Source organism: Nuphar pumila, chromosome 3 (assembly GCF_984573655.1).
Source record: "Nuphar pumila chromosome 3, dmNupPumi1.hap1.1, whole genome shotgun sequence".
NCBI lineage: Eukaryota > Viridiplantae > Streptophyta > Magnoliopsida > Nymphaeales > Nymphaeaceae > Nuphar > Nuphar pumila.
The window spans coordinates 145466526-145494142 of NC_143251.1; the positions used below are offsets into that span (position 1 = coordinate 145466526).

Below are 27617 nucleotides of genomic sequence, written 5' to 3' on the forward strand. Positions count from 1 at the left end.
GAAGCCGTCCGAGGGAAGTTGGGAGAGCCGAATAATAAAAGATTTATTTTAATAAACAAAAAATCCATTTTTTTTTTCAATTTTCCTGTTTTCGTCCGGCTGATCATCTTCCCTCTGCGCATGAGGATTCCGGCGACCCGTTGGCGGTAGCTCCGGCCCTCCGGCCACCCGACCGGTGATATCGGAGGAACCTCCCCGCCGGGAACTCCCACCCCTCGCTTTGTCTTGGCCATGCGACGCTGCGTCCCTTCGATCTCCCTCCCGAGCGAGGAAACCTATAAATCTCCCCGTCCGATCCCCGAAACCCTAGATTCCCCGCGAGCTTCGTTGAAACCGTCAGATTTCCCTGCAATTCTTCGGTTCTCCCTGCGATTTCCGTCTCTGCTCGTCGAGATCGCAGGCTCTGTGCGCCACCTCTCGAAATTTCTAGGGATCCCCTCGCTGTTTCCGTTTGATCGGGATGACGGGGGAGGTTTCTCACGTGCATAACGGGACCTGCGTTATCTGTAACGCTGGAGCAGGAGCAGCAGCCGGTATGCGTCGAATCCTCCTTTCCTATCGGAAAGTTTCTCTTTCATTTACCTATTTGTTGATTCCTATTTCGAATTGTTTATTTTAGGGTTCCTGCCGTTTTTTTTTCAGATTCTAGGTCTATATATTTAAAAAATTGTGCGCGCTTGGTTGCTTTTTCTCACTTTGGGACAGCATATTGCGGCGATCCGTTTATCGCTTCCTAAGAAACTTGGAGGAAGCTTTGACTATGTTTTTAGCAATTCTCAATCCTTTGCTCATCATACAACTAAATGAGACGATGGATTTAGTGGTATTGATCATTGTTTTCCATTTGGATAGAGGCACTGCAGGAAAACGAATATTTTCTTTTCTTTTTTTCGAGTTTTACTATGCAGCACAACTATAACCTTTTTACTGAATCACATGTTCAGTTTTTTCAGAACTCATTCGTATGCTGATTTCAATGGTTTAAATTTGAGTTTTAGGGTTCTTAGTTTGCTATTCCATTTGATACTGTTCTTACTGTTGTTGTTTTTATGTTGCTTTCTATATGAAGAATATATTTTGGGAATACATGCTATAACACTTTCTTCATAAATTCTGTTATTGTTGGTGTTATCGTTATTGTTGATATTGTACTGTTTGGTTTGCTTGATGTCCTTATGGAGAAAACATATATTGGTAATCGTAATCGGCACACTTCAATCTTGGGAAATTTGTGCTTAAGTTAATACAGAGATTTTTTAAAAATTTTCTTGCTTTTATATCATAGCATGTGGATCAACCTACGATTTTTTATTTGCTTATTCTGTACTCTTCAATTATCTGGAAGCATGGGTCCCCTATGAGATGCAAAGAATTAATAAATTTAAATGGAAATGTATAGGAGCGATTGCTGCCACTTTTGTTTGCCCTTTGGATGTCATCAAGACACGATTTCAGGTTCATGGACTCCCTCAGCTCGGTGGTGGCAGCATGAAAGGTATGTACATCTCTTTGTGGCTGGGAATCAGCATTTTATCTTTGTCAAGATATTTCAATCTAACACACAGTTACTTAGTCATGAACTGCAATAAGCACTAGATTTTATAGTTCTGAAAAGTGCTTATATTCTCCTGTAAGTCCAATCGTCAGTTTGATATGCATCCCTTTGTGAGTCATGGGTATGAAAATTCCCCCTATTCAAGGGGAGAAAAGAATATGGACAAAAATAAAGCTAACAGAATTCTAAGATCCACATGAATTATTTAAAGTTAAGATGCAAAACCTACTTTTACAGTTATAGCAATATTTTTTTGAAGAGTGTGCCAAAGAACTGGGAATGGAACAGAAACAAACTTGGAGAGAAAAAAACACCATTTTATCTTGAGCTGTTTTTTTTAGTTTGCCTCTTATATATATATATATATATATATATATATATAGAGAGAGAGAGAGAGAGAGAGAGAGAGAGAGAGAGAGAGAGAGAAGAGTTTTTTCATTTGTTTTGATAGTGTTTTTCATTGTGCACTTCTTGCAGCCATTACAATTAGTCAAATTTCTTCTATTTTGAAAAGCAAAGTAGGAAAACAAAGAATAAGATATGTGCAGCCTAGCGAAGACTCGTACATTAAATGGCAATCTAGTGCTAGCCCTTTCTCCAATGAAGAGACCAATTATATTATCCCATGAAGATACAACACACAGTAAATATTTGCAGTTGATCAAGGGAAAAAAAGAAACATGGAACATCCATTTTAAAATTTGGAAATTGACTTGCTTAAGAGGTCCCATCACAATTTTTTGGTCAAGAGTGTTTAGAGATTGTTTAGACATCTGGACCAAGAAGTGCTTGTTTTTTCCCCCATCTTGGTTCCATAGAGCTAGCAATCTGGTAAGTTGTGAGCCTGAGGCATCACAATGAAATTATGATGATCAGCTATACGTCATGTTTTTGTGGGAATTTTACATAATGAAAGCAGGCAAAGCATTTTTACGTAATGAAAGCAGGTGAAACTTTCCTTCTTCTTGCTTGTTTGGATAAGCATGGGGCACCATCCCATGGTTTGACAGTGTTGATTTTGCTATCATGAAAAATCATGCAAGTGCTTCTTTCTTTTCTTCCATAAACAATGTGCCCACGACCTTTACTTTCTATTGACCATGATTATTTTTTACCATCACGGATCATTCAATCTTGCACATATTTGCCCTAGGAGAAGATGCTTATGGATTTATTTTGGTTTATATTTTTATTATGTGGAATATCTTGGTTAACTAGTGCCATGGTGTTTGACATTACAATCTTCAGTTTGTATTTTTTTTCCTATTCTTCCCCTTTGGTTTGGTGCATATTACCGATGTTATCATCAGTTATTGCTTGTGATTGTTTTTCTCTTTGTTAGAGTAAATTTTTTGCCCCCTATAAGGCATTATGCACCTAACTCATGCTCATTTGTTAGATCTGAGATATAGAATTTGAATGGGGTACTCATGTCGCACATCTTATTTGTAATGAGTTTAACTTTTGAAACTAAAAAAATGTTAGCAGTCAACAAATATTTTCTTTTTTCATATATCTTAGGTTAATTTTCATTGCTTTTTAACAATTTCCATGTGCTGCTAGTTATGCTGATTATCTGATGTTGGTCGCTGATGTAGCTGGGAACATCTGATTCTCCTTTTTTTATACATAATTGGATAGGATTTGGCCATGTAATGCATGTAAATGACGTCTTTCATGATTTCCTTTAATCACGTTGGATGAGTAAACAGTAAAGTTTATTCTCCACCATTCATTTATTATCGGTCTTTGGCTGAATGCAGGAAGTCTTATAATTGGAAGTTTGGAACAAATATTCAAGAAGGAAGGTGTGCGTGGCATGTACCGTGGTCTGTCACCTACCATTTTAGCGCTGCTTCCAAACTGGGCTGTGAGTAGTATTTCTCCACAATTTGTTTTCTTTGTACTTTTTTTTAATAACATTTGAGCCAAATGAATTTCATGTTGAAAAAGCAAACTTTAGTATGCAGGGTCATTCCCAGTCCTCCGCTTGGACTCTTTCTCATTGTATTGAACAAACCATCCATTTCTTTTGAAAAATGTCAACGCCCCTCTTTATTGAATGACTCGGTTGTTCAATCTCATATTTTCTTAAATCTCTAAACATGGAATGCCTCATTCACTATATATTATTCGTATATCATAGAATTAGCTGCTAAAATCATTGGTATGTCTTATTTAAATGATGTTGAAGATGGTTCATGGACCTGTGTTTTATATTTTCCTTTTCCTTTTTTGTTTTTCAAAAGTAAAAAAGAAAGAGCTTATTAAAGTGATGCTTGGAGAAAGCACTCACGTTTGCCTAGCATCAAAGAAAGTCATGAATGTATCTTCATCTGTAAATCATGTTTAGCATTTCAAATTTCTTCCTCCATGTTCTGCTCTGGAACTCTTGAAAAGAAGCATGATCAAAGGGCAGGAAGTGTCTTGGTCATTCTAGACTTGCAAAAGTCTCATGAGCTTTAGTACAAAAGAAACTGTAAACCTACTTCTTTTAAAGGTGCACACAGTGATCAATTCTTGAAGGGGGTTCAATGAGTGGTGCTCATCATTGATATGGAAATTAAAAAAAAAAAAGGGAAAAAAACAACTTGTGTTTTTGCTGCCTTCAGCACACCATCTCTTGAACTGAGTTAATCTTTTAATCTAGGAGAAATGGGAAGAATAACTTCAAGGTCAAGACCTAAAAGATTCACATTGAAATTTTGGGGAGGCTCGACTTTTAGGATATGGCATAGTTGGGAGCTTGAGAGAGGGCGAGGAGCAGCTAATTAGAACAAGGCCTTGGAGAATCGGGTGCAACCTCTTAACCCCAATGTTTACCGTAGCAGAAGCAATTGGGCCAGCCATGTCTGCAAGTGCTGGATGGGTGCTTACAGGAAGTCAGTTTTTTTGAGTAAATTGGGGTTGATCATATTGTGCCAGGGGGGGGGGGGCGTTCAAATAATTAAGTTGAGTTGAGGATCTCCAGTAGGGATGGAATGATAGGGGTTGGCACAGAAATTCCATATCAAGCTCGGTTGGTTGCTCAGTGGGGAAACTCAGGTTGGGAAACGTGGAATGAAATCTTGTGTTCCACAATGCGAGTTTTGTTTCTTCACTTTATGTAGCTGTTATCCTGATGTTTTCCTTAAAAAAGGTAACTGTTATTTTAATTTTCAGACAGTTGCGACAACGGATACTCGCATTCATTTAAGTTTCTCATAGTTGTGTCTAAAGTTTCATGTCTTTGAAAGTATGCTTCATATAACATGAGAAGCAAGCTTTGTAAGTGTCTATCTTCTTGCTTCTGAAATGGCTTCCAAAGAAACACGCTTCAGAGGATATGCAGAAGTTTCCGATAACCATGCTTAGGAGATGCCCAACAAAAATTCTTATTCTCCATAGTGAGTCTCCTGTTTCTTGCCAACAACTATCTTCTTGGCCATCATCTCACTAGCTACCAGGTCATAGACAAGTATCCTTTTCTAACCAAGGCATATATTAAATAAAAAATCGTACAATTTAAAAAATTCTACTCACCCTAAATGCATTTGAATATAACCTAGAAGTACAGGAAGGAATGCATTTGTACCATATCACCCTAAAATATCTTCAAAAGTTCAAAGGACCATTTTTACTTTTGACCAGAAACTTTTGCAGCTTTGCTCTATTTCTCCATGTGCAACCAAACCATGGCAACTCTAATAAATAATGCTATTTTTATCTTATTTTGCAGGTTTATTTTACCATGTATGACCAACTTAAAAGCTGGCTTTCACATGGTTAGTTTCAGAACTTCTTCAATGGAGTAGGTTTCATTCATTTTTCGTGTTTATGATTTCTTTTGGATTCTGAGTACATCTTATGAAAATTTGTTTTCTTTGTGTCCTTTCTCCGTTAGATTTGATCTTTCAATTTTTACAAGTACTAAGCTATTTATCTAGTTATCATGCTGTGTGACTGCTGCTAATATTCTTGAAGATGTTGTATTCATATAGATGAAAGTCATCAACTCTCAGTAGGTGCCAACATGATAGCTGCTTCAGGTGCAGGAGCTGCAACAACCATTGCCACGAATCCTCTTTGGGTTGTCAAAACTAGATTTCAGGTATGGATATGGTTTGAGACATCTAAATGTATTATTTAAATTCAAGATTACTGCTATGCTTGTTGTGCCTCATTCTTTCCTTGTCTGTTTCAATTATATATTTAGTTTTCTATTTTAGTTATGTACCTTTTTTGGATTGTCATAGTAGTGCATGCAGCCATATGGGCACACATGCTCTTTCATTGATCACTCTGGACATTATAAAATGGTGGTTGATTGTATCTGTATTAAGTTTTTGTTGGCTGCACCTTCATTTGCTTTATAGCAATCATATGTTTCTTAAAAATATGGGAAATTGTTAGTTTATTATTACATCTTTCTCTAGCTGCAGGGAAAACTAATTTAGTTTTTTTTTTCTTCCAATTCGGCATACAATCTTCAATACTCCATGTATGTGATTATTCCAAGGACCTTTTCAGCGAGCAATATTATGCTAAAATCGACACCATATTCTTTTTTTTTCGACAGAGAGCTGGGATTAGTCAGACCCCCTACCAGTTATGCAACCATACCATTTCAGATTCGAACTTGCAACGTCCCAACACAAGGTGAGGAGCACTAACTGCTCCTGCCAGACAAGCAGAGCCCGCATTGTGTTAGAAAACGGCTTTGAATACATTAGGTTCAATAATGAACCAATACACATGCACATGAAGTGCAGATATACCCACCAAAGGGGAAAACACAAGCACATAATGTGCTAACACATACATGGGTGCGGGTGCGGGTGCGGGTGTGGGTGTGGGTGCGGGTGCGACACGGGTGCGGCGCAATTCCAAAAAAATTGGACACGGGGACTCGGCTATATATATATATATATTAAAAATATATATATTATAAATATATATATTTTAAATATTATAATTATATATATATAACAATAAATTAACACATAAAGATTGTAAATTTTAAAGCAAAAAAAAAAGCAATTCTTAACAACACAAACTTACCAAAATATAACACATAAAGAAGCTTGTGAGTGTGATAAACAACAAAACTTATCATAAATCTGCCTCATCGTCTAAATTAGAAGGAAGAACAGGATCGAGGTAGTCCATGTTGAGAGTATGTAAATTATGTTCTCCCTCCAAGTCAAAATCTTCTGGATTTACATCCCAATTCTTGGATGGTCCACAACTGCATCAAAAAATCACTATATTAGTATCTAACTTAAAACTTTGAATACAAATATTTAAATACAAACTTTGAATACAAAGAAAAAAAAGTACATATACTCTTCTTTGGTGCGGCGAGAAATTAATCGTAGATTTGAGTGAACATACACCAAATCCTCTGCTCTTTTACTAGTGAGTTTGTTTCTTTTAATGTTGTGAATTTGAGCATATGTACTCCAATTTCTTTCACAAAAAGATGATGTAGCAGGTTGGAATAACAACTTCATTGCAAGACGTTGCAGATTTGGTGTCTCTGATCCATATGTTGCCCACCAATTAAGGGGATCTTCCTCGTCCCTTGCCACAAGTGCTGCTAAAGAATCAAATCTCCCAGTAGAAAACTTGTCAAACTCACTATTTACAACCTTAAACATGTGAGGATCATTAAAAAGTCTTCCCAAATATATCATTCTATTTCTTTATATCTCAGGATCTTCATTTGGAGAAACACGACCAACACCTGCTGTCAACCATTTTTTTGCATAGTATTTTGGATTGAGAGAGTGTGTCATGCAATGCAAAGGTGTATTGCTTTTATCCCATCTTCTCACTAAAACTGAATGTACATGATTGTAAAATTCTGAATCATCAAGTGCAATATCTTTCTTCTCATGTTTAAAAATGATACTTTGAACTTTTTCAATCATATTGTCCCACATTTCATAAATTCTATGAAGCATGAGTACATCTCTGTCAACTTCTCTCAGCATTTCCCAAATAGGCTCTGTAAATTCAACAAAATATGTAATTTTATCCCACCAAAAATCATCACAGATGCATTTTTTGATAGCTTGAGCCTTGACATCATCTTCAGTACGATAAAAATCCCAATCTTGATCAGCTACCATCATCATCAATGCATTCTTGAGTTGCTTAATTCTTTTTATCATAACAATGAGAGAAGCAAAACGAGTTTCAGCAACTTTCAGTAACTTGAGATCAGAATGCCTATTAAATATAGAAAAGGTATGATGATGGTTTACAGCAAAATTTCTAATATTTCGAACATCATGCTCTATTTCCTCAATCCATAAGCACATTTCATGTGCATGTGCATCATCTTTTGATGGATTGCATATACTCTTAAGTGCCAAATTTAAACTGTGTGCTGCACAAGGAGTCCAAAAAATATGTGAATATGTATCTTCACTTGCCAAATTCATTCCTGCACGACTGTAAACTGGAGCATTGTCAGTAATGATTTGCACCACACTTTCTTCACCCACTTCTTTTATCACTTCAACAAATAATCTCTTTAAATATTCAGCATCTTTATACTCTCCAGATGCATCAACAGTCTTCAAAAAGATTGGCCCATTAAGTGAGTAAGCAATGAAGTTTATCAGTGGTCGCCTTTGTATATCAGTCTACCCATCAGAAACAATCGACACTCCATGTCGTTTCCATGCAAATTTTTGGGTCTCTAGCAAGTCTTCAATTCTATTTTTTTCCTCTGCAAGAATGACTGTTCTTAGTTTTTCTGAACTAGGAGTTACATAACCACTCAAATTGCAATTAGCCAAAGATGTAATCATATCTTTCCAGTATGGACTTCTAGCTACATTAAAAGGAATTGAGCTTGAGTAAAAGAATCGACCAATCTTTTTATCAATTTCTGCTCTTGCCATGTTTTTGAATGACGCTTGTATTGTTTTATTGCTTTCCATCTTTCTTTTCTTTAAAAGCTCTTCTTGTATATCACTAGCAGTAGGAAAAGACAAATTAATCGAATCGCTTTTCATCTCTGCAATTTTCTTCTTTTCAGCTTCCTCTTGTTCTTTTTTTAATTGCTTTAACATGTCTTTGTCAACCCCAGAACATGCCCTAATTCCTTGACCACGAATATGCAAAAGATGTGCTTTCACACGCGTATAAGAACCTGTGAAAACAGTCTTACATAGATTACAATGAAACTGCACATTCCCACCACCACCACTACTAGCTTTTATCCCTTTTGTCACAAGCCTCCAAAGTGGTTGAGAAACTTCTAATTCAGGGTTAGAACTTGAACCAAATGTATTGACACTACCGCTAGAACTCGTTATTATATCTGAAAAGTGAAAACTGAAAAGAAAATAAGTAAATAAAATAAAGTTAATAAACACTATCTCTATGAATGGGAAGCACAGGGAGGGGCCGAGCCCCTCCCCTGCGAAAACAGGGAAGAATGGAGGGGCCGAGCCCCTCTTCTGCGAGCAGAGGGTGCAGGGAGGGGGGCCGAGCCCCTCCTCTATGAATGGGAAGCACAGGGAGGGGCCGAGCCCCTCCCCTGCGAAAACAGGGAAGAATGGAGGGGTCGAGCCCCTCTTCTGCGAGCAGAGGGTGCAGGGGGGGGGGGGGGGGCGAGCCCCTCCTCTATGAATGGGAAGCACAGGGAGGGGCCGAGCCCCTCTTCTGCGAGCAGAGGGTGCAGGGAGGGGGGGCGAGCCCCTCCTCTATGAATGGGAAGCACAGGGAGGGGCCGAGCCCCTCTTCTGCGAGAAGAGGGTGCAGTGAAGGGGCCCGAGCCCCTCCTCTATGAATGGGAAGCACAGGGAGGGGCCGAGCCCCTCCCCTGCGAAAACAGGGAAGAATGGAGGGGCCGAGCCCCTCTTCTGTGAGCAGAGGGTGCAGGGAGGGGGGCCGAGCCCCTCCTCTATGAATGGGAAGCACAGGGAGGGGGCGAGCCCCTCCCCTACGAAAACAGGGAAGAATGGAGGGGTCGAGCCCCTCTTCTGCGAGCAGAGGGTGCAGGGAGGGGGGGCGAGCCCCTCTTCTGCGAGCAAAGGGTGCAAGGAGGGAGGCTACGAGCAGAGGGTGCAGGAGGGTCGACATACCTGACGGAGGGGGAGACGGTGGCTGCCTGTGGGTACCGTCGCCGGAGTCTGGATCGCCGGCGTGGGTGCAGGAGAACGCTGCAGGGGCTGAGGGGGAGAGGCAAAATCGAGAGGGTAAGCCCCTCTCCCTGTCGATAAACCCCTTTTAGGGTTCGGCTGCCAAAAAAAATTTGGATCTGGGTCGGGTTTGGACCCGACCTGGATCCAAAACATAATTTAAAACTCGAAATGGACATTTTTGGACTCGGTCAAAGTTGACCGAGTCCAAAATGTCGACGGACTCGGCCTCGACTCGTTGACCGAGTCCGAAGCCGCACCCGTGTCAGGGCGTGTCGACTCGGGTGCGGCAACCCTTTATCCGAGTCCGTGTTACATAGCCCACAAAAGGGGCAAACATGCCTATAAGGCATAAGTTAATATTATTGAAGAGAAGAAGGGTGTAACACCCATTACAATGGAGCAAAAGCTCCTCTAAGTAGTAAATACAAAGGGGAAAGCCCCTATTTATGCACAAAGAAGAGAGGAAAAGGAGAGGTCAAAAGGGGCTCCCCATAGAGACGTTGGGAACCCCCAACGGTCACATTTGTGACCGTTGGAGGCCCCAACGAATCTATGTGGGGCCCCCACTTGTGTGAAATAAAAAACAAAAAAATATAAAATATAAACTAATCCTAAAAAATAAATAGTTGTTTTCTAAAAACAACTATATAGCAAATGCAAAAAGACAGAAATACCCCTATCAGGTATTGCACACATATATGTATATATTTATATATATATATATACATATATGTGTACGAGTACACATATTTTAACACCCCCCCTCAAACTTTGCGGAAAAAAAAAACCGAAAGTTTGGAAAAACAAAAAAAAGTCTTGAAAAGAAGTCCAATTCTTCAAAAGTCTTAAAGGGAAAACTCCATCTTCATGACATCTCCAGTGATCGAATTCATGATGTATCTAAGGTACCACATCTTAGCGATCCTGTAGAGAGAGAAAAAAAAAACAAACCAAGAGAAGACTCAAAGTATACAAGAAAAATAAAATATTCTAACCCAAGAATTGCAGCAATAATATATTGACAAGTAAGAATGGTTTTAAACAAGATAGTAATAACTTTTCAAATCATTAGATAAGAGGCAACATTCCTTAAGGATGACGGTAAATCATGATTTTCTAAGATGAAATATGTCTATTAAGAGACATTTAAAACAAAATCCAAAAAAAAGGATATCTAAATGAAAGATCATAATAGGATAATTAAAAAAATTCATTTCAATACTATGTGAAAAAGTCTTAAAGAAAAACAATGTATAATATCTTCAAAGAGACAATGCATATGAAGTGCACCAACTTCCACAAATCGTTTTGCACAAAGGCCCAATAAGTACTCAAAGGAATTTATCAATACTTAAAAGGAAGAAGTGTGGGCACAAAAGAACAAGGATACAAATGTCCAAAGGCATGACGAATATGAACTTCAATAAGAGGGGCTTTATAAAAGCATATTTAACACGCATAGATCATCAATAGAGTTTTTCACATCTTTAGGGAGAAAATCTATGTCAAACAAATGTCATATATAAGAAGCATGATTTGACTAAGTATATTAAAACATCCACCCAAGATTAAAAAATGAATGTTATTTGAGTAGAGAACCTTACATATTTAGAAACATCTCACTCAAATGATTGTAATTCCAAAAACTCATTTTGCATATCAAATACAAAGGTGGTCAAAACCATAAGCACTTACTATGTAGATTAAATGCCAAAAAATCAATTTGATTTTAAAATATGCATATTAATGATATTATTCACTTGTATCTTTAAAAGACAAAATATGAATGAAATTTCACAAATTTCAACAATAGTTCATCTACTACAAGCAACTACCTCATTAGTCCTCCAAAACCCACAAATCAAGTGTATAAGCTACTAGATCAACAACAACAACAACAACTACGCCTTCATTCCAAAACAATTGGGGTCGGCGATATGAACCAACAAAGAAAATCATTCTGGGTCTTCCACATGAATCCTTTTCCTCCATTCATTTCTATCCAATGCCATGTCCTCGGTGAGGTTCAAAGCATTCATATCCTTTCCTATCACCTCCATCCATGTCTTCCTAGGCCTACCCCGACCTCTTTTAACTAATATATTTTCCCATTTCTCCATCCTTCTAACTGGAGCATCATTAGGCCTTCGTCGAATATGTCCAAACCACCGTAAACGATTCTCTCTCATCTTATTTTCAATGGGTGCAACGCCTACCTTCTTACGTATCTCCTCGTTCCGAATCTTATCTTTTATTGTATTTCCACACATCCATCTCAGCATACACATCTCAGCTACACTCATTTTTTGAATATGATGTCTCTTGGCAGCCCAACATTTCGTACCATATAGTAAAGCGGGCCTAATAGTCGTCCTATAAAACTTTCCCTTCAACCGCAATGGCATTCTACGATCGCACAACACTCCAGTTGCACTCTTCCATTTCATCCACCCAACCTTTATCCTATGATTTACATCTCCATCAATTTCTCCATACTTTTGAATGATAGATCCCAAATATTTGAAAGAATCATCCACCGGTATTTCTTGCTCACCAAGCTTCACTACACTCCCATCTTTATTTCGTTGCTTACTAAATCGACATTTCATGTATTCTGTCTTACTCTTACTCAACTTAAAACCTCTTGCTTCCAATGTCTGTCTCCATAATTCTAACTTAGCATTAACCCCAGCTCTAGACTCATCAATCAAAACAATATCATCAGCAAACAACATACACCACGACACATTTCCTTGAATTGATCTCGTAAGCTCATCCATCACTATAGCAAATAGGAAAGGGCTTAAAGCAGATCCTTGATGTAACCCAACCGTTATAGGAAAATTGGTTGTCACCCCTCCACAAGTGCGGACATTGGTTACTACTCCTTTATACATATCTTTAATTATACTAATGTATTTGAGAGAAATACCTTTCTTCATCATTGTCCACCAGAGAACGTCCCTAGGTACTCTATCGTAAGCCTTCTCCAAATCAATAAAAACCATATGCAAATCTTTGTTCCTCTCTCTATTTCTCTCAATAAGTTGTCTAAGAAGATGTATAGCTTCCATAGTAGATCTTCCAAGCATAAAACCAAATTGATTCTCCAATATCATGACAACCTTCCTCAACCTAGACTCAATCACCCTCTCCCAAAGTTTCATAGTATGACTCATGAGTTTTATACCACGATAGTTTGTGCAATCTTGTATATCACTCTTATTCTTATATAAGCTACTAGATCAAGAACATAAATATAATGCCATTAAAGGTCAAAGGCACATACAAAGGTGTGTAAAAGAGCCTCTTGTCTACATGTAATAATACTTGAAATGAGTGCATCAACGACAAGAACAAGAGAATACACGCCAACATGGATAAAAAGCATCTCTTGTCTACGTAAAAATACACTCAAGATCAAGTATGTTCAGCTACTAGAACAAGAGTATCAAGTCAACCATGGAATAAAACAAAATACATCTCTTGTCTACATAAAATGACACTTGAAATGAGTGAAAGAAGCCAACCATGGGCATACATCTCAGCGACTAGAACAAGGACACAAATGCCAACATGAACTAAAATCACACACCATGGTATGAATCAACGTGCCTTGTCTACATATAATAACACTCAAGACAAGTGTGTTCAGCTACTAGATCAAGAGAACAAAGCCAACAAAGGGCTACCAACACACAAAGGTGTAATAAAATTCTTGTCTACATATGATGACACTTAGATAAGAGTTATAAAAGGAGAAGACTTTTGAGGCAATAAGACTTATAATGACAAACATATAACAAATAAAACATTGATTTTAATATACCTTAAAACATTTAAGGTTCCAACAATCATATATCTCTCACAAGCTCACATAATAAAGAACATTCATAAAAATAATGGCAAAAAATGAGTGACACACTCATAATTAGAGATCACATAACAAGTCATTTTAGGGTCAAACTACAAGTTGACAACCTAAAAAGACATAATACTAGGTGCCCATAACTCACCTCAAGAAACATCTCTTAATATAACAATAACAAGGCCAAAAAAAAAGATTGATGCATCATATAAAAAATAAATGTCATAAAAAGGCAAAGAACACATAAGGAAATCATTTTCCAAATACGTGATTTTACAAAGCGGGCCGATTTAAAAAAATCAAATCAAAGGTCCAATATAATCAATCACAACAATAATTTTGCATAAACACGAATTATGCTTAATCATGATCAAATCTTTAAAAAAAAGTCATTTATATCAAAAGGCTTATTTATGCCACAAACACAACATAGAATATTGAGCAACGTCATGTGCAATGACCGATTTGGAATAATCCAAAAATTAAATCAATCATTTAACTATGATTGATATAAAGTGCAATTATATGCACATCAAATGATAATAGATGCATTTTTATGCAATACAAGATGTCGAATGACAATAATCTTAAAATGAGCAAATAACAAATTTAGGACAACATATAACAAGATATTGCGGAAGCACTTACAACGATAAAAGAAACAATCTTACAAGTCCACTAAGGGACAAAAACAAACACAAGCCCTAAAGAAGACAATATAAACAACTCTTATTGAAAAAAGAGAGAGAGCTCCCAAGCATTCATAAAGATGGTAATATTTAAAAAATCTCATAAAAACCAATATTGTCATTTAAAAAGAAACTTACAACAATCATGAAATCTTCTCAAAGAGTATATACTCATAAGAAGATTCACAAGGATCAAAAGGCCTCTCAAAGAGAGATCCAACACAAAAACAAATCCCCAAAAGAGGGTACATACGAAAGGAAGAGGAAAAACTTCATTAAAGTATAGAAAATCCCAACAAAAAAGAATAATAGGATTGTGTTATGGCATATATCTATAAACAAAAAATTCATAATATTATTAAAAACATATGACTTAATAGATTATAACCAAATCCTAATGTAATAAGTATGCAACAAACATTAATGAAGACCATAAATTTTATAATAAAACACATTCTTGAAATTGAATTGAAGAATGTAAAGAAAATAACCATATTTCATGAGATCATTTTTAAAACTTAATTCAACCGGTATTATAAAATGCCTTCTCAATCAAATATTGCTCATATGAAAAGAACTCATTAGGCAGGAAAATAAAAAATTAATAAGGAAATTTTCATAGTTAATATATGGCAATCACACGATATTATGAAAAGCGTCATATAGGACATTTTAGTGGATAAACAGATACCTTTAATATGAATCAACAATTATGATGAGAGTATGTGAGCAATGCTACATATCTCACAAGCATTTTACTTTTAACATAACTTTCTTAAAAGACTTATTTTTCATATAAATGGTATTCTTACAACCAAAATTAGGTATAAATTCAAAAATTTCAATGGTCATAATTTTTTATCGACCCATTAGACCATGTTTTTTGCAATCACATATTTAATTATTCGAAAAACAAGTTCACCGGTTTTAGAATTTACCAATAAAACACTTTCAAGAAAAGACATACGAAAAAGAATAATATACAAAAAAAAAAGTTCAATGAAATGTTAAGAACCCAAACTCATAATGACAAAGAGAACACATATGCAAAACATATCTAATTCTTCATAATGTACAATACTTAAAGAAATATAATGCATACCGAATAATTTTAAGAAACAAAAGAGAGAAATGAGGACTTCACCATTTTTCTTTAAAATTTCTTGAATAGCACGCTTCCCGATGCAACAAAGAGCAACTCGATCCCAACCTAGCTCTGATACCATGTTAGAAAACGGCTTTGAATACATTAGGTTCAATAATGAACCAATACACATGCACATGAAGTGCAGATATACCCACCAAAAGGAAAAACACAAGCACATAATGTGCTGACACATAAACCCACAAAATGGGCAAAAATGCCTATAAAGCATAAGTTAATATTATTGAAGAGAAGAAGGGTGTAACACCCATTACAATAGAGCGAAAGCTCCTCCAAGAAGTAGTAAATACAAAGGGAAAAGCCCCTATTTATGCACAAAGAAGAGAGGAAAAGGAGAGGCCAAAAGGGGCTCCCCATAGAGACGTTGGGAGCCCCCAACGGTCACATTTGTGACCGTTGGAGGCCCCAACGAATCTATGTGGGCCCCCCACTTGTGTGAATAAAAAACAAAAAAATATAAAATATAAACTAATCCTAAAAAATAAATAGTTGTTTTCTAAAAACAACTATATAGCAAATGCAAAAAGACAGAAATACCCCTATCGGGTATTGCACACATATATGTATATATATACATATATGTGTACGAGTACACATATTTTAACACATTGGTAGATGTTAAGTTACATGTATAACTTCATATATAGTTATATATATTCAAGATATATGTGACTATAATGAATAATGTAATTTGGGTTGCCCACCAGGGGTATTTTGGTCATTTTATACATGTTAGAAAATGGGTTTTTATTTATTCTTCTTCTTTTTAATTTTTTGCATTTTTTATTTCTTTATATAAAGACATTGTTGTATATGCCTCCACATAGTCGTTGGAAGTACTCCCAACCAGTGTTGTGAAAAGCATTGAGGCGTAGCGAGGCGCTCTACCAAAATTTGAGGTGAGGCGTAAAGCCTCGAGGCGTAAAGCGTGAGCCTCAAATTTTTTTTTGAAAACTAAAAAAAAAACTATAAAAAATATATAAAATTATAAATAAATAAATAATGCTTTATTGATGAAGCAACAACCAACAAGAAATAAAATCTCGTTGAATCTATGAACTGTCACATAGGTACAACTATGGGTATGGATGCAAGTGTGGGCACATAGGGTAACATCAGAATTTACAAAAGTATGGGGTATAGGGGTACGACACAGCTATGTGTGTGTATGTGCGCATGTGTGTATTTTTTTGTTTGAGAAAAAATATGTATACATGCATGTGTGTTTGTGTGTATCAAGCACCATACAATAATGAATAAAAACAACCCTTTATGCACCTTAAAATGGATCAAAATAGGTAATGGATTGAGTTTGATTGGTCAAATCCAAAACTGGTCTAACCCATGCCCATTGAAGTACCAGTACCTGACGAGTTGTGGAGCCTGATTCAGAGTTTTTGCAATTGCAGTAAGGGGGCTCTCCCCCGGCATGGGTGGGGCCGCCCCTGGCGGGGGGTCGTAGGGGGGCAACGCCCCCCGGAAGAATTTTTTTTCTGGGCTTAAGTTTGAGACCCGGTTTCTTATGGATCAGACCCGACTTGTCGGGTTTAGGCTGACAAAAGCGAGAGGTGGGAGAGACCTAGACGAGCAAGTGTGTGAGAGACGAGCAAGTGAGTAAGAGACGAGCGACTAAGTGAGAGACGAGCAACTGAGTGAGTGAGAGATAAGTAGAGATGTGGGAGACGAGCGAGAAGTTGGAGAGAGTGAGTGAGAGACCAGGACGAGCGAGAGGTGGGAGAGAGTGAGTGAGAGACGAGGTTGACAGAATGAGGGCCCCCGACCCTAATTAGGGTCGGGGGCCCTAATATTTAACCATAATTTTTGGTCAAATGGGGGCTTTGCCCCCATTTGACTAAAAATTTGAGGCGTGTACGCCTCACCTTAAGGCGCGCCTCACCTCGAGGCGTACACCTCAAAGCATATGAGGCATACGCCTCAAGGTATAAAGGCCCTCGCCTTGAGGCGAGGTGCGCTTTTTGCGCCTTGAGGCGCATTTTTAATAACACTGCTCCCAACAGTCATAAATATGACTGTTGGGAGCCTCCCGACGTCTATTTTGGAGGCTCCCTCTTGGCCTCCTCTTGTCTATAAATAAGGGCTTAAGGCTCCTTGTATTCTAAGCTTCTTTGAAGCTCCTTGATGAATAAATTCATTATTTTTAAGTGTTGTCTCTCTTTTGATATTGTATGCACTCTTGTGCTTTGTGTAAGCCGTAGTGCTTTTTGGATTGTCTCATAGTGGATTTGGGCACGTGCACTTTGTGATTACTTTCTTAATAAGCCCTTATTGGTTTTTGTGCTTTGGACCATTTGTGTGGGTGTGATTTGTGCCTCTTGAGTGAGGTGTGTGAAGACTCCTTGTTTTATTACGGTAGTGATGCAGGGCAGGACCCGATTGGGCCCATCGTGCCACCCGATCCGCCACAAAGGACAGATGATCGACTTTGCGTGTATGACCCCCTTGCAGGGACGGAGCCACGACGTAGGGAGGTACCCTTGCGCACCTACTCCAGGCGTGGTGGAGTTCGCACGTCACAGAACCAACAGCAGATGGAAGTTGACCCGGATCGCGGTTCGGATCCAAGTCTGGACCCGCGACTCGGGTCCAGTAACTAGCCTTTAAAAGGCCCACGCCTAGGGTTGCGTGGGCAGATTGTTTGGAAAAGCTTCAGCCGTCTCTTCTTTCTGTTATTTTGCTTATTCCTTGTTTTTTTCATTATGTTTTCCTTCATTCCTTTACTATTGGTTGTTTGCCCCATTGATTATTGGAACTTATTGAGAATAATAAAGAGTTTGGGCCACACCGATTCACGGTGGGCTTATGATTTCATTCCTCCTCCGACGTGGACTACATCAAAGTGGTATCAGAGCTTCGGCGTCCACCTTCATCAGCGAGATGACTCTTGAAGCGGGGACCGATCCGGCACGAGGCGAAGAGCTTGAGGAGACTGGCAGCGAAGATCCAATGCTGCGTGTGATGGATTTGCTGACGAAAATCCAGGAGAACATGTTGCGAATGAATAGGGACATCGTCGGCCTATCAAAACGGCTGGATGGGTTTGATGAGCGCTTGGTGGGCCTCGAATCACTCAGAGAACAACCCGCAGCAGCAGGCGCAGACCTGGTGGACGGCACTACTGCAGGCATGACCCCCAATCTCTCTGAATCATGTCACCCGACGCAACTTCAGCATGGCCGTGCCATCTCGTCCTCATCGGCTCTGATGCCCACCACAGGTCTGGGTATTTTCCAGCTACACTCGTTAAGTGGCCTTTCCCCTACGGGAGTATCACAACTAAGACAACTCAACCATGGGGCTGCGTCGTAGGTTGGACAGGCCTTGCAGGGTCCCAGCGTCCCCCTGGGTCCACCTGCAGGGTCGGGTCCGGGATATCAACACCCTGCGGTCACTTCGCAGGTTGGCCCGGGTCAGCGGGACCCCATCATTACGCTGGGTCCACCGATAGACCCGAGCTCGTGGCAACCGGTCGCGCTACAGGCCGGGTCGGACCGATAGGGTCCCAGTGCCTCGTTGGTGGCTCGGCCCGGTAAGGAGATCCTGTACCCCCTAGCCCCGTGCGTGGGGGGCCAGTGACAACATACCCACGCACTGGAGCAGGAGGGCCCTTGTTGAGTGGATCGAACCCAAGAGGGTCCGGTCCGGCCTTCATATCTACAGGGCACAGGCCCGATTCACTGGGACCGTCCGTTGGGTCTTAGGGAGCGGATCTGAGTCCAGAACCCCTTCACCCAGCTTACCCAGTTGGGTCCGTTTCGCGGGCTGCCCCGAACCAGATTCAACCCGTTAATTTTTGTCCCCATAATGGATCCACTGTCGACCCAAACCCATATCGGACCCGGACGGAGCTCCAGTTTGGATTTGAGTTGGGTCAAAACCAAACCCATAATCTTATGGATCGGGGATCGAGTTCAAACCAAGCCTATTATCCCCACAACTCGAACCTCGATCCAACCCATCCATATCTGGGTCCGACGAGTAGTGTAGGAATGGGCCCGATCCATATCCCATCGGGCGAGTCAACCCATCAAGATAACCACCAGACTCTGTACCCAAACCCAAACCCACTACAGCACCCGACCCAACACCATATTCCTAACCCACAACCATATTATACCAACCATACCCGCCAGGAACCCGAACCCCATCTGAACCCTCCACCCTACCTTGGACTTCCTGTCATCCCAGCACCCCAATACCGACCGCAGATGGTGCCCGCCCACGGGCAAGCCAGACCGAGGCAATGTCAGCAGGAACCGGCGCGCCCTGACCGCCGACCCCTCATCGGTAGAGTTCGACATCACCAACATCCCGGCGAGCAGTACCGCACTACGGACAATGAAGCAGTATGGAACGACGACATCTTCTGGAACGAGCATCCTGCAGGAATGGTGGAGCCGCGACAACAGAGAGCACCAGAACACTCCTCCACTTACGGGGTGAAACTGGATCTTTCGGAGTTTGCGGGGCGATTCGACGCGGAGCAGTTCTTCGACTGGTCTTATGCCGTGCAGTTCTTCTTCGACTATCACACCGTCGTTGAACATCGTCGTGTCTCGCTAGCGTCTACTCGATTGAGAGGCCTAGCACAGACATGGTGGGTGGAGCTACAACGATTGAGGGAGCGGCAGGGATTAGAGCGCGTATAGTCATGGGCGGAAATGCAAAGATTGATGCAATCAAAATTCGTGCCTTCGGATCACGCCGAGTGAGCCTACAAGGAATACGTGACCCTGCGCCAAGGCTCCCGAACTGTAGCAGAGTACACTGCGGAGTTCCATCGTCTTTCCCTGCGTGTGCAGATCGAGGAAATAGCCTGCCAGCAGGTCACGAGGTACATTTCGGGTCTCCGTCCTGCTATCTCTGATGATTTTAGTTGTGTCACAGTTGAGACATTAGATCAGGTCAGCAGTTACGTCATGAATATTGAGGACAAGCTGAAAAGGAGGCAAGAATATAGGACTTCCCGTAGTGAACCCACCAGTCGACCTAAGTCGGGTTTCCCAACCAGGGGAGCAAGCTCCCCTAGTGATTCAAAGCCTAGAGCAGACTTTAGCAAACCTGACCAGTCAGGCCCATCTTTCCACACCCGGTCCAAAGCCAAACCTAGTGAGTCGACTCTTCGTTGTTTTAGATGTCAGGAGTTAGGGCATGTCGCGTCTAAGTGTCCCATCGTGAGCAAGAACACCCATCTTGTTGAAGGAATTGTTGAGTCCGCATCTGCGAGTGAGAGTGATAGTGACAACAAGTCATTAGTTGAAGACGAGGATGAGAGGGAAGTTATAGAGTTCGACGGTAACGTCGAAAGTTTGTTGTCCATCCGTCATGTATTGACCACACCCTGAGAACCGGCCCCATCGAAATGGTTAAGGAATAACATTTTTAGGACCCGGTGCAACTGTGAGGGTCACGCTTGTGATGTTATCATTGACACCGGAGCATGCGAGAACATGGTGTCAGAGAGTGTGGTTTCTACCTTGAAACTCAACACAGAGAAGTTGTCCCAACCCTATAAGATGGCCTGGTTCAAGAAAGGAAACGAGGTTCCCATCACTCAGCGATGCCTAGTCCGGTTTTCCATGGGGGAACACTACCACGACGAGGTGTGGTGTAGCCCCTATGCACGTGTGTCACATCCTTTTGGGACGTCCCTGGCAGTTTGATCGCCAGACAACTCACGATGGCCGCAAGAACACATACTCTTTTATCTTTAATGGCCATAAGATAGTCCTTCTACCTATCAAGGAGACCGGCTTTCCCATTGTGGACAAACCTGAGCGAGTCCCCCGACTAGCAGGCCTCTCGTACCGGCTTTTCTTGAACCATTGTCAGGAAGATGGCTATTGTTATGCCCTGGTGGCAAAGCCCATGATGAGTTCGTCAGTGTCCATTCCCGTGGACGTTGCCCCTCTTCTAGAGGAGTTCCGCGACATTATGCCGGATGACCTACCTGATGGATTACCTTCGACGAGGGTAGTCCAGCATGCCATTGACTTTGTGCCAGGGTCGAGTCTACCCAACGTCCCCGCATATCGCATGAACCCCTCCGAACATACAGAGTTATTAAGACAGGTTCAGGAATTACTGCAAAAGGGTTTCATTCGCGAGAGTGTTAGCCCTTGTGCAGTACCCGCCTTACTCACTCCTAAGAAAGATGGGTCCATGCGCATGTGTCTGGATAGCCGCGCGATCAATCGCATCACAGTCAAATACCGTTTTCCCATTCCCCGTTTGGATGATATGTTTGATATGTTATCTGGTGCCTCCATTTTCTCTAAAATAGATTTAAAAAGCGGGTATCACCAGATTCGTATACGGGAAGGGGATGAGTGGAAAACGACATTCAAGATACGTGATGGATTGTACGAGTGGTTAGTCATGCCGTTTGAGTTAAAGTACCTTCATGAACATGATGACCCAAGTCTTGCGTCCGTGTATTGGGAAGTTTGTTGTTGTCTACTTTGACGATATTTTGATTTATAGTTCGTCATTGTCCGATCATTTGAGTCACCTGCGTCAAGTCTTAGAAATTTTGAGGAAGGAAAAATTGTATGCCAATGCAAAAAGGTGTGAGTTTATGACGTCCAGTGTTGTGTTCTTAGGTTTTATTGTGTCATCCGATGGAGTCAAGGCCGACCCCGCAAAAGTCTGCGTGATTGTCGATTGGCCTACCCCAAAGACTATAGGAGAGATCCGTACCTTCCACGGGTTAGCCACTTTTTACCGACGTTTCGACGGTTTCGTGAGAAATTTTAGCACCCTCATGACCCCCATCACGGAGTGCCTAAAGGGTACTAGCTTTCATTGGACGCCCGCGGCTTGAAAGGCCTTTACGATCATCAAAGAAAAAATGACCAGTGCTCCTGTCTTAGCCCTCCCTGATTTTAGTGAAGTCTTTGAGGTTGAGTACGATGCCTCCAAAGTGGGGATTGGCGCAGTCTTGAGTCAGAATCGTAGACCCGTTGCCTTCTTTAGTGAGAAGCTGACTCAGGCCAGGTGCCAGTATTCCACTTACGATGTTGAGTTTTATGCCGTGGTACAAGGCCTTCGTTATTGGAGACATTATCTTATTTATAAGGAATTTTTCTTGTACACGGACCATGAGGCATTGAAGTATCTAAATAGTCAAAAGAAGTTGAGTGCTCGTCATGCCAAGTGGGTTAGCTTCTTGCAAGAGTACACCTTTTCGCTTCGCCATCAATCTGGTACCTTGAACAAGGTGGCTGACGCTCTTAGTAGGAAGAACAACCTTCTGATGACTATGTCAGTGCAGGTCATTGGCTTCGAACAATGCAAGGAATTATACCCCACGGACCCTGATTTTCACCAAGTCTGGGAAGGGTGTATCTCTTCAGATCGCACCCTCGACCCCCGTTTTTGTATTCATAATGGTTACCTCTTCCGTGGGAATAAATTATGTGTGCCCGATTTCTCCCTTAGGCTTCAGTTGATTTCTGAATTACATGAAGGAGGGTTAGCAGGGCATTTCGGGCATGATAAGACGTTCGCTCTCTTAGATGAACGATACTTTTGGCCCAAAATGCGCACAGATGTTGTCAAGTTCATCCAAGGGTGTCATGTGTGTCAAGTATCCAAGGGTCATCGTCAGAATAGTGGTCTGTATACTCCGTTACCCATTCCTGAACGGCCGTGGGAGCACGTATCCATGGATTTTATCGTGGGCCTCCCCAGAACACCACGTCGTTTTGATTCAATTTTAGTAGTTGTTGACCGGTTCTCCAAAATGGCTATCTTTGTCCCGTGTAAGCGAACCATCGATGCCTCTTTAGTCGCGTCCTATTATTTCAAGGATGTTGCCTGTTTCCATGGTCTACCCCACACAATCACTTCTGATCGTGACACGCGTTTTATGAGTCACTTTTGGAAATCGTTATGGGTCCTGTTGAAGACTAAACTTCAGTTCAATAGTTCATATCACCCTCAGACCGATGGCCAAACCGAAGTTGTGAACCGCACCTTAGGAAATTTGTTACGGAGCCTAGTGGGGGAAAATGTCAAAACTTGGGACCTCGTATTGCCCCAAGCCGAGTTCGCATATAACAACTCCATTAACTGTTCTACTGGTAAATCTCCGTTCCAAGTAGTGTATGGTCGGTCACCCACCCATGTCGTTGACCTAGCCCCTGTGTCAGATCTTTCAGCTCCAGCTCCGAATGCTTTTGATGTCGTCGAATATATGCGTGACATTCACAGACAAGTCCGTGCCAAACTTGTCGAAAGCTACGAGGCTTACAAAGCTTTCGTAGATCAGGGTCGTCGTGATGTCCACTTTCAGGTCGGTCAACTCGTCTGGGTGTATCTGCGTCCAGAGCGTTTTCCTGTAGGCACCTATAGCAAATTAAGTCCTAAGAAGTATGGCCCTTTTAGGATACATCAGCGATTGGGTTCGAATGCCTACCTCCTTGAGCTGCCCGATGATTGTCATATTTCTCCTATTTTCAACGTGGTTGATCTATATGCTTACTGTGGCAACAACAAGTCGTCAGAGCCGACTTCTTCCCAATCAGGGGAGAATGATGCAGGGCAGGACCTGATTGGGCCCATCGTGCCACCCGATCCGCCACAAAGGACAGATGATCGACTTCGCGTGTATGACCCCCTTGCAGGGACGGAGCCACGACGCAGGGAGGTACCCCTGCGCACCTACTCTAGGCGTGGTGGAGTTCGCACGTCATAGAACCAGCAACAGATGGAAGTTGACCCGGATCGCGGTTCGGATCCAAGTTTGGACCCGCGACCCGGGTCCAGTAACTAGCCTTGAAAAGGCCCACGCCTAGGGTTGCGTGGGCAGATTGTTTGGAAAAGCTTCAGCCGTCTCTTCTTTCTGTTCTTTTGCTTATTCCTTGTTATTTTCATTCTGTTTTCCTTCATTCCTTTACTATTGGTTGTTTTCTCCATTGGAACTTATTGAGAATAATAAAGAGTTTGGGCCACACCGATTCACGGTGGGCTTCTGATTTCATTCCTCCTCCGACGTGGACTACATCAGGTAGACACCATATTCTTTTACTTGGGTCATATTCTGACTTTTGATTCATACTCCAATGAATGTATGACAAGGTTCATGATTGGGTATGCTCCCTACCAGATGAGAACTAGTGCCTAACCAACTGAGAGTATGCTTTCCCCGTATTACACACTTATACCAAGAGACTGATTCTTTGTTTTGTATATAAATATAAAGATATTATTATGCATGGACATAAATTTCAAAATAAGTAGAAAACAGCCATATATATATATATATATATATATGGGTCACTAGAATATGTGAACTAGGCATTTCTGACACTTTTTTTGCAAATCCAACCTTGCAAATGCATTCAGCATGGTCCATTTGCTAGGAATAGACGTTTGGATCATGTATTTTTGATGAAAATATGTGATTTATGGATGCATGAATATTTATGAAAATTCTGAGCCATTGATTTTCAAGCCTTAAAAGATCCTTCATATGAATTGTAATCGGATGTTCCAAGAGTCTGTTTCTATAAAACCAAGCATCTAGATCACATCTGTGCCATCAAATTTAAGAAAAAAATAAAAAAACCATGAAAATTTCGGTTTATACTCCAGTTCACATATTCTACTGGCCCATATATATACATGCTTACATGTGTGGAGAGAGAGAGAGAGAGATTCTACTATGCTATCAATGTACAAAACCTTACTGTACATCCACATTGATTTTCACTTCAGATAGATTTGGTCAATAAATTAAAATCTAGCCTCTGGAATGTGTTTAACATGGACTATGTTTCTGTTTGAATTGAGATGTCTTGGATTATTTTATGGGTATTGTCATATTAATGCAATATTGGCATTGACTTTGCATCTTTTCAAATTTAGATCATCTGATCAATAGGTTATGATCTAACCTACCAAGATGGTCTATGGCATGTGCTGAACACATCCCAAAGGTTAGATAAATAATAGGATGATCAGCTATCCAAATTCAAAGTTTGTGCACATTAGGGTATCATTACATTGATGTGACAATAGATGATGCACACACATGAAACGTTTTGCGGATGTTTCTGGGTCTTTGCCCCCAGCTTGATCATCCCAACAAAAAAAAGAAAAAAAAAATTCTTTTTAGGTTTTTGTCACTGCACTCATCCTCTTGATCCTGCATCCTCTCTTGTGAGCCTGATAAGCATGACTTGAATGCTACCATAACAAGTAGAGAAATGATAAACACTTTGACTAGCACATAGAATTGGTGACTGGTTTGTAGAATTGAGCTTGTTACTATCAAAATTATAACTGCTGGAAGTTTTTGGTAAGGATTTTAATAAGTGTGGTGAGAGGTTGAATAATTTCTGTTTTGAAGGATGCTTTTACCAAGGGATTGCTCTGTGGCATCTTTCAGGTGGCACAATATTGGAGAGACTTGACTACTGCCTTCAATAATGGCTGCCTATTTTCAATTCAATGAATATCTGTGACTTTTGTTCTGCCTAAAAGTGGCACTTAGTCAATTTTTAGGTAGCCTTGAAAATGTTATAAAATTGAGTTCTGAGAAGGATGTTTCTTTATATTTCTGTGTGACCCTTCGTTGATGTTGATTTTGGTTTTTGACTGAGTTATCTTGGGTGAACTTTATACTGTCTTTACACTAGTTCAGTTAATGAGAGGAGTCAACCGTCCATTTGACCACTAAAAGGTTGAAATGCAAACAACCATATTGCAAGTTGAAAATAATCATATGTTGTCTAAATGAAATTTAATACAAAGTTACTCATCTGAAAAGTGGCCGTTGGTGAGAACAAACACTATGGGGTTCTAGCACAATCTAGAGGGAGCTGGAGTAACATACTCAGTAACTTACTGTTCATAATTCTATTAAAATCAAAGTTGTTTTCCATAGTGGTTTTGTCTGTAAGGCTGTGTGTGATTTCCATATGTCCAGGTTTAGTTAGTTTAAAGGACAAATTTGAAATGGTCTTTAATCAGATAAAACCTTCAACTTCTTGTTCCAGTTTATTGGTTGACTACTGAGACTGCCAACTTCCAACATTTTGGAAGCTAACATGTGTTGTATTGATTGTAGACTCAAGGAATGAGAGTTGGAGTGGTACCTTATGGAAGTACCTTATCAGCCTTACGGAGAATAGCACATGAGGAGGGCATAAGAGGGCTATACAGGTTGCTGATTATCCTAAAATAGTAAATATTATTTGACGTGCAATAGATAATGATGTGAAAAATCTTACTTTTCCATATGGTGGACAGTGGCCTTGTACCTGCATTGGCTGGAGTTAGCCATGTTGCCATCCAGTTTCCAACATATGAGAAAATCAAACTTTATTTGGCTAAGCGAGGTATCCTGCTATTTATTATTTATGTTGCATATGGATGCCAAAAAACCTATTGCTGATAAAAGGACTGGTGTCAGATAACACTACCACAGATGCTCTCAGTGCCGCTGATGTTGCTGTTGCCTCTTCAGTCTCTAAAATAGTTGCATCAACTTTGACATACCCACATGAGGTACGCTACCAAGATTCAGCAAAAATATTACTTCAGTCTATATTCGGTAAAAATATTGCCTCTCTCACTCCAATTAATTGAACTTTCTGTATATGCAGGTCATACGCTCTAGGCTTCAGGAACAAGGTCATTCAAGCAACTCCGAGAAACGCTATGTTGGTGTTATTGACTGTATTAGAAAAGTTTTTCAGAAAGAAGGGATCCCTGGATTTTATCGTGGTTGTTCTACCAACCTGTTCAGAACCACACCAGCAGCTGTAATCACTTTCACAAGTTTTGAGATGATTCATAGGTTTTTAATCACCTTATTTCCTCCGGAACCACAGCCTCATCCCCTCTGAGTCCTTGCTGCAAAGTCATTATTTGGATCTATTAACAGAAGGGTGAACCTGTTGACAGAAAAGTTTTACCAATACTTTGTTCCCACCACAGATTGATTGTAGTGAGGCAGTGTTAAAGGAACTATTAATGGCCTTGATGTGCATGGGTATTTCGTGCTGGGCCGGTCATGTAAAATATGTGTCGAACTAGCTACTGGGGGAAGTTTCTGTCTTTTATTTTATAAATATGATCATAATCTGTATTCATTTTTGAAAATTGATGAGGATTGGTCAGAGATGATTAACGGATATTGTAAGTTCAATTTGATAAGAATTATGAAGCAAAA

General features: G+C 40.5%; 1 protein-coding gene across 1 annotated transcript; it reads left to right on the top strand.

The window, feature by feature from the left end:
* Positions 1 to 27617, top strand: LOC149844285 (nicotinamide adenine dinucleotide transporter 1, chloroplastic-like). Its single transcript, XM_090002122.1, has 9 exons — positions 1 to 533; positions 1400 to 1495; positions 3319 to 3425; positions 5274 to 5319; positions 5536 to 5645; positions 26511 to 26605; positions 26693 to 26781; positions 26856 to 26950; positions 27049 to 27617. The coding sequence occupies exons 1-9, from the start codon at positions 461 to 463 to the stop codon at positions 27289 to 27291; spliced, it is 954 nt and encodes a 317-aa protein (XP_089858248.1). The 5' UTR covers positions 1 to 460; the 3' UTR covers positions 27292 to 27617.

Coding starts and splice junctions, on each gene's coding strand:
- LOC149844285 (XM_090002122.1), top strand. CDS start 461: ATGACGGGGGAGGTTTCTCACGTGCATAACGGGACCTGCGTTATCTGT. Junction 3,426..5,273: donor CGCTGCTTCCAAACTGGGCT/GTGAGTAGTATT, acceptor CTTATTTTGCAG/GTTTATTTTACCATGTATGA. Junction 26,606..26,692: donor GGCATAAGAGGGCTATACAG/GTTGCTGATTAT, acceptor TATGGTGGACAG/TGGCCTTGTACCTGCATTGG.